The sequence below is a fragment of the Bactrocera dorsalis genome, chromosome 1 (genome assembly GCF_023373825.1).
Source record: "Bactrocera dorsalis isolate Fly_Bdor chromosome 1, ASM2337382v1, whole genome shotgun sequence".
In the NCBI taxonomy this organism is placed as follows: Eukaryota; Metazoa; Arthropoda; class Insecta; order Diptera; family Tephritidae; genus Bactrocera; species Bactrocera dorsalis.
In genome coordinates this window covers 16,749,253-16,756,209 of record NC_064303.1, presented here as the reverse complement: position 1 = coordinate 16,756,209, position 6,957 = coordinate 16,749,253, and the positions used below count along the sequence as shown (strand labels likewise).

Sequence of the window (6,957 nt, the reverse complement as noted above, 5' to 3'; positions counted from 1 at the left end):
TTTAGTAGGCATGAGAGAGACGCTGAACATTCTCTATTAGGCCTAGATTTAGAACTTGCATTCGAAATCTAGGCGATTTGCAGTTAAGGGGTTATTATTAGGTAAATAAATTTTCCATATACTTTTTATAAGCCTCGGCTAGCATGGTCTTTAGTGCCGAAGCGGATTTTCCAGTTCTGAAACCAGAAAAAGGTACACAAAGCCCAATTGGTCGTTTACGACGAACTGTTTTACGTAGTCGCCTATAAAAGGTATAGGCGAGTAAAGTATAGGTAAGGGTAAAGTATGTCTTATTGACCGCTAAACCATGTGGAATGAACTCATATAGAAACAAACCACATTTATCAAAGAAAATTATCTGCAACACCTTGATTTTTGACCGACTTCGGCGTGTTGTTTTCGGTTTCAGCACATTTTTGGAGCGTCCATCGCTAGATTGTTGGACAGCTTCGTAGTTATATTCATAAACTCGCGGCTTGTTACCAGTAATGAATGTAGGATCCTCAGATACTTCAAGCATTGTTGTCGACCTCTACTAGATGTAATTTTCAGATTTATGTTATACCTTTGGTACGAGTCTAGCTTTAACACTCTGCATACACAAAATATTAACCAAAATATGTTGATTCCATCCATAAGAAATATTGAAATCCTCTGCTACTATCATTATGATGACAATACGATGATATTCCAGCAATGTTTCGTTAACTGTTTCATTGTTAACGTCATTAAGAGAGGTGGACTTTCGAATCATATGAGGCACTGGTGTTTGTGATAAAGTAGACTTCCCAAAAAACTTCGAAAACATTTTTAACGATAACAAAAAAAATAATAGTTTCGGTTCATGGACCAGTCCGAGTAATATATGATCAGATGGCATCTGGTGTATCATATCAAAAACCTGTTGAATCCGAAGTTTTTTCAGAAATCCGAAATTTTTTTCAGAAATAAACGCTAACAATGGTTTGAACCTCATGAAAAGTAGCAAGTTGGTTAGTTTTTTAGTCGAACATGAACTGGAAGTTATGATTTAATTAATATCCTAAGTTCTTATGATAGCTTCTGAGCAAATTTTTATGGAGTGCTTTACAATCCTCAAAGTATTTGTACTGTTTTAGCATACACTAGGGACTCAGGAAGCCCAACTAAATTCCCAACATTCTTAATATTTTTTGATATTTTAACTAAAAAATAAAGAACACTCGTTTTGTATGTGTCATGCTATTATTTTATTGCTCAAAAACCGGTCCATTGCATTTGATTACACTTGACTATTATTCACAGTTATTTTGACAGGCTGCTAGCGAACAATAACGGTTCGAGTTACCGCCACAGCCGTTATAGTAGAAACTGTAGCACGCATCAGCTCCATAATTGTAATACCATCTGGTGCCACCGTAGCAACCGGATCCACCATGACCGCTATGATAACCACCCGAGCAGCCGTAGTATCCTGTGGACGACAGTAGTCAAAATAATATATTTTCTGTAGCAAAAAAATATATTTTTTGTTTACTTACTTGGCGCATTCGGGCATTGTGCCTGAGTTTGTCCAAGGAAGAGGAAGATCGACAGCACTAAAAAGCAAGCGAGGAACTTCATGTTGATTTAGTAAGTGAGTTGAAGTAGTTAGTTTCAGAAACTGATAATTTTTCCAACCCCAGAAGTTGCTTTTATACCGAAAGTTACAATATCGAAAATTATATTTTAAAATTTCACTGTTTTCACCTGTAGAATTAATTCATATTTATATTATAATATTTCTATTGTTTTTTTATAAATAGCTGAACATCTGTTTTATTAAAAGAGTGTATTTTTAAATTACATAAAAAAGTGTGTTGCTTTAGAAAACAAGTGAACTAATTTTTCTGCTTATTATAGATTATTCTAAAATGCTCTTCTCCACTTGAACTTTCCAACGGAGAGGAGGTATTCCACTTCCCTTGCTTCCCCCGGCAGGTACTGCTTCGAATACTCTCAGAGCTGGGATGTTTTCATCCATTATGACAACATGATCTTAGCCAGCGTAGCCCCTGCCTCTGAACTATCTCAGTATCTTCGAATATCTCGTTCCATAGAATACGGCATTCGCTGTTGCCAATGCAAAAAGGACCATAAATCTTTCGCAGAACTTTTCTCTCAAAACTCGTAACGCCGATACATTAGATGTTGCCATCCTAAGTACATGATTCTGCATCATATAGCAGGATAAATGACTTATAGAATTTGGTCTGTGTTCGTCGAGAGAGGACTTTACTTCTCAATTGCCTGCTCAGTCCGAAGTAGCACCTATTGGAAAAAGTTGTTATGCGTTAGATTTCGAGGTTGACATTGTTGTTGGTGTTAATATTGGTACCAAGATAGAAGAATTTATCTACGACTTCGAAGTTTTGACTGCCAACAGTGACGTGGAAGCCAAGTCGCGAATGCGATGACTATTCGTTTGATGGCAAGAGGTATTTCGTCTTGTCCTCGTTCATTCCCAGAACCATTTGCTTCGCTTCATTGCCCAACCTGGAGAAAACCAAACTAACGGGCCGATTACCATGGCCAATGATACCGATGTCATCGGCGTAAGCTAGCAATTGTACACTCTTGTGGAAACTTGTACCTTCTTTATTCAGCTCTGCGGTGGTGTGTATCGATCCTCTTTTCACGGGTATTTTCCAAGACGTGGCGCATTGTAAATATCTGGTCAGTTGTAGATTTTCCAGGCTTAAAGCCACACTGATAGGATTCAATCAGTCAATGTTGACCGTGGGCTTTAGTCTTTCACACAGTACGCTCGATAGAACCTTATATGCGATGTTGAGGAGACTTATCCCAGGGTAATTGGCGCAGATTGTAGGTTCACCCTTTTTGTGGATTGGGCAGAGCAATTTCCAATCCTCGGACAAGCTGATCAGCTCCTTATCAGTTCTTCGCCGCCGTGTTTGAATTGCTCGGCCGTTAATCCTTCGGCCCCTGTTGTTTTGTTGTCCTTATGGGGGTAATTGCTATTCGAGCCTGATCACAGTTGGGCAATGAAACATCTATTCCATCGTTATCGATTGGAGAATCGGGTTCGCCTCTTCGGGTGATGAGTGCTCACAGATAGCAGAAGTGCAAGTCATGTAGAATATAGTACTATAGTCAATCATATTTTGGGCCGCTGTGAAATCGATTAGTCTCAACCCATTTGGAGAGGTTTCGCTATGTTGACTGAATTTTCCGACTGTTGAACCAAATATGTCTTCTCTGCCTACCCTGGCGTTAAAATCGCCAAGCACATTTACAATTACAAGTACATCGTGCGGGAGGCAGTTGTCATAAGCGCGCTCCAGCTTCTCATCAGCGCAAAACTTCGCTAGGTTAGTAGTATAAAGCTTTGTATATATTTATATAGCGAGCCCTTTGTCTCAACAAGGCTCCTCATGGGTTGGCTATCGCGTCTTACGCAGGGCTACTCACGTTTCCAGGGAGCGCGGCGAGGTCAAAAGAGTAAGAATTTGGTGTAGTTCTTCAACTGTAACTGCTTACCCGGAAGCAAAACTATACCCCATTACACATTGCCTTTGCCGACCACAAAGTGACCATACTTGCCCCTTTCTCAAAGTAATCTGGTACAAAAAATGGCGCATAAATTCTTCCTTAAAGAGTAAAGATTATCCGGGCTATATAGATATTTTATTATATGGGATCCTTCCGAATTTAGACCCCGAGATATTATTGTGTATTATTTTTACCCAGGGCTTTAAATCAAGTATTGTGAGGGTAAGAGCGCAGCCTCTTCGGGCCAATTAGCGCTAAGTGCGGTATTTTGATAAGTTTATGAAATGTTATAGAATTTGTATCGCATATCTTTTTTTTGGGTATGGACTACTTTGTAACGTACTTAGTAGTGTCCGACTGATACTAAATCAAAAGAGCGATGCCATTTAATAGGTCGGACTCTACTATGAAGTTCTGAGTATCGATTGGCACTGATCAGACACTATAAAGAAGTCTAAGCACTCCAATTATCAGTAAAAATGTATACTTAAAAAACAACAATCAAATTTTTTTAGAGTTGCAAAATGTCAAGATATTTATTTCATATTGATATATCGACTTTTGGTTATACATACATACATATATGTATTCCAATTAGATATCGAACTTATTAATCTAAGTTCTTAACCACGTGAATAACACCGCTGTTGACAGGCGCTGTATGAGCAATAACGATTCGAATTACCGCCGCAGCCATTGTAATAGAAGCTGCCACAACTTCTAGTGTTCGGATTGTAATACCATCTGGTGCCACCATAGCAACCGCCGCCACTTCTACCGCTGTGATAGCCACCCGAGCAGCTGTAGTATTCTGCAGGGATGAAACAGTTATTTTTTTAAGTATGAATATGGATGTAATACAATTATATTCTTTCTTCACTTACGTGGCGCATTCGGACATTGCGCTTGAGTTTGTCCCAGGAAAAGGAAGACAGCCAAAACTAAGCAGCAAGCAAGGAACTTCATATTGGTAGCTTGTTATTGAGTTGTTGTGATTTCAGTAACTGATAATTTTTGCAGGGTCACAAGCAGCTTTTATAAGCAAAAAATGGCTGCGAGAAATAATCGATTAAAAAAGGATTGGTACGAATTCCAGTTGTTCATTATTATGTCATGTGTCTACACTTGTTTTTGACTCAATATATGTCTGTATGTTAATGAAACAGGTGTTTCACTTACAACCAGCTGTATTATTTCAATGAAACCGATTTTTTTAAGTTTAAAAGAATTTTGTTCTGAACATATTCTTTGTATTGCAGATTGCAGTTGAAATGGGTTTTATAAACGAAAAATTTGTGGATTGTGCAATTTCGCTTTACTCGTTATTTTTAGAATCTTTCGTTTTCTTATCTTATTTGTTCTTCTTTTAAAATATATATATAGGAAATTTTTTATTTTAAGAATAAAAAATTGGGCTTAAGCTTGTTACCATGAAGGTCCTATTAACTTTAATCCATGTTTTCCGCTTAATATTCAAAGTTAGGTTGGTTGATTATGTTTCAGCGTTTCATCAACCTCTGCGCAAATCAGCCGAAACTACTTTTAAAATTATCTGAAGGATGTTAAGGGTAAGAGCCCAGTGATGCCCCCTACAATATTACTAAGCTTCCTTTTGTCCTACGAGTAAGAGCATTTTGATCTGTCCAACATCTACAGAACGCCAAAGTTACTCTGTGTGGTATGCTGAGATGCCAGTGTTCCGATACCTAAGGTGTTCCTCTAAGGTTTAAAGCATCAAACGACACTTAAAGGAGCGGAAAAACAGGGAATCAAATATCCCTAAGCTACCCCGAGTGCCCAACTCACTTACCTTTTAGTTTCTTCCTATTCCTATATGACTGGGTACCTATATGATATTAACCTACTTACCTATGGAGAATGCCTGCTTACAAAACCTAATGCAGTGAGCTTTAGTATTGGCTGTAGACTAGCTTGGTCCATTCTTCTCAACTGTGGAATGAAAATATTGTGTTTAATTCCCCATGCATCTCATTTTCACTATCGCATTGTCCATTAACCAGGTTCGCAGTGATACGACGTCTGGCTTCAATGGCCTACCTCATACCTCAATAAAATATGCATTGGTCGGATATTGAATATAACCCTCAGAGTCTTTGCGTCCGTAATCCCCAGTAATTAGGCCCGTAGCTATTTTAATGTGACCCTTTTTTATAATGCTATTCACTCACTATCGCTCCATATGTCGGTTGATACTTGTCGCAAACCTCACTTTGGGACAATTGCTTTTCGAGTCGTTCGATACAAAACGAGATTTCAGAAAAGGCGACTGACTCTCTATCGTACAACTTCTACAATCTACTTCTGGAGAAAATATTTCAAGTTGCAGAGCTGAATAGAGAATATGCAATCCTCTATAAGAGTGTACAGCTGCTGGCGTACAACAACCGCGCCGTTAGTTCTGCTTTCTCTAGCCTCACTCATTATTCCCGTCCTTTTGGTGCAGAGGCATGGACGATGACAACATCTGCTGAGTCGAGTTTTCGAGAGAAAAGATCTGCACAAGATTTATGGTCCTTTGCGGACAGGCAATGGCGAATACTGCAGTCGATGGAACCATGAGCTGATATATGACGTTATTGACATAGTTCAATGAAAGACCAAGTGAAGAAGGACCGATCAAAAAAAAAAAGAAACAATTCAGTAACAAGGCGTCCGTTTTCTATACGCAACTAAAACTTGTTTGAGGTCTTAAGTTTTAAAACTCCAAAAAAAGTTTTAGTTTTAATTTTAGAGATAATGAGATATTGGAAGAGAGTGGTTTGTGTCACATCACGTTGTAGTCTTAGAAAGTTACTGCCAAGATAATAACCGGAATGTTGGAAAAGGCTTACGGTGATTCAGCTTTATCAAAAACGCAAGCCTACGAGTGGCACAAAGCTTTCAAAAATGGTCGGGAGATCGTTGAAGATATGCCGCGTTCTGGACGACCTTCAGCATCTTCAACTGATGAAAATATTATAGAGTGCAAGGGCTTGAAAATCGTCAGGCAAGTGTTGCGAGGTATGACAATTAAGTAATGAGACTGATTCCATAAAAACCATATATTTTAAAATTATTCTACAATTCTGCCATCCCCTTCAAAGTAGTCCCCTTGGGCAGCTATACAGCGATTCCAGCGCGTTTTCCATGCTTCGTAACATTTCTGGAACACTTCGACTGGGATCTTCGCGAGTACCCTCGTCACGGCCGCCTGGATGTCCGTAATCGACTCAAAATGGGTTCCTTTGACCACCGATTTTGTTTTAGGAAACAAAAAAGTCACAGGGTGACATGTCGGGCGAATAAGGCGGCTGTTGCAACACGGCGATCCCTTTAGAGGCCAAATACTGGGACACGCTGAGGGCGGTGTGGCACGGCGCGTTGTCGTGATGAAGGTACCAGTTACGAGCGATGTCTTTGTGGACG

The 6,957-nt window shown here is 39.2% G+C and overlaps 2 protein-coding genes across 2 annotated transcripts; both read right to left on the bottom strand.

Annotated features, from left to right (window-relative positions):
* Nucleotides 1-1,225: 1,225 nt before the first annotated feature.
* LOC125778505 (boophilin-G2-like) lies at nt 1,226-1,720 on the bottom strand. The gene is made up of 2 exons (XM_049456685.1): nt 1,521-1,720; nt 1,226-1,453 (listed from the first exon to the last, which is right to left on the bottom strand). Exons 1-2 carry the CDS (start codon nt 1,600-1,602, stop codon nt 1,275-1,277), a joined length of 261 nt encoding a protein of 86 aa, XP_049312642.1. The 5' UTR covers nt 1,603-1,720; the 3' UTR covers nt 1,226-1,274.
* A 2,426-nt stretch (nt 1,721-4,146) lies between these two features.
* LOC125778474 (PI-actitoxin-Axm2b-like) lies at nt 4,147-4,711 on the bottom strand. Its single transcript, XM_049456462.1, has 2 exons — nt 4,416-4,711; nt 4,147-4,342 (listed from the first exon to the last, which is right to left on the bottom strand). The coding sequence occupies exons 1-2, from the start codon at nt 4,495-4,497 to the stop codon at nt 4,155-4,157; spliced, it is 270 nt and encodes an 89-aa protein (XP_049312419.1). The 5' UTR covers nt 4,498-4,711; the 3' UTR covers nt 4,147-4,154.
* Between the last annotated feature and the right edge of the window lie 2,246 nt (nt 4,712-6,957).

Coding starts and splice junctions, on each gene's coding strand:
- LOC125778474 (XM_049456462.1), bottom strand. CDS start 4,497: ATGAAGTTCCTTGCTTGCTGCTTAGTTTTGGCTGTCTTCCTTTTCCTG. Junction 4,343..4,415: donor GCAATGTCCGAATGCGCCAC/GTAAGTGAAGAA, acceptor TCATCCCTGCAG/AATACTACAGCTGCTCGGGT.
- LOC125778505 (XM_049456685.1), bottom strand. CDS start 1,602: ATGAAGTTCCTCGCTTGCTTTTTAGTGCTGTCGATCTTCCTCTTCCTT. Junction 1,454..1,520: donor ACAATGCCCGAATGCGCCAA/GTAAGTAAACAA, acceptor TGTCGTCCACAG/GATACTACGGCTGCTCGGGT.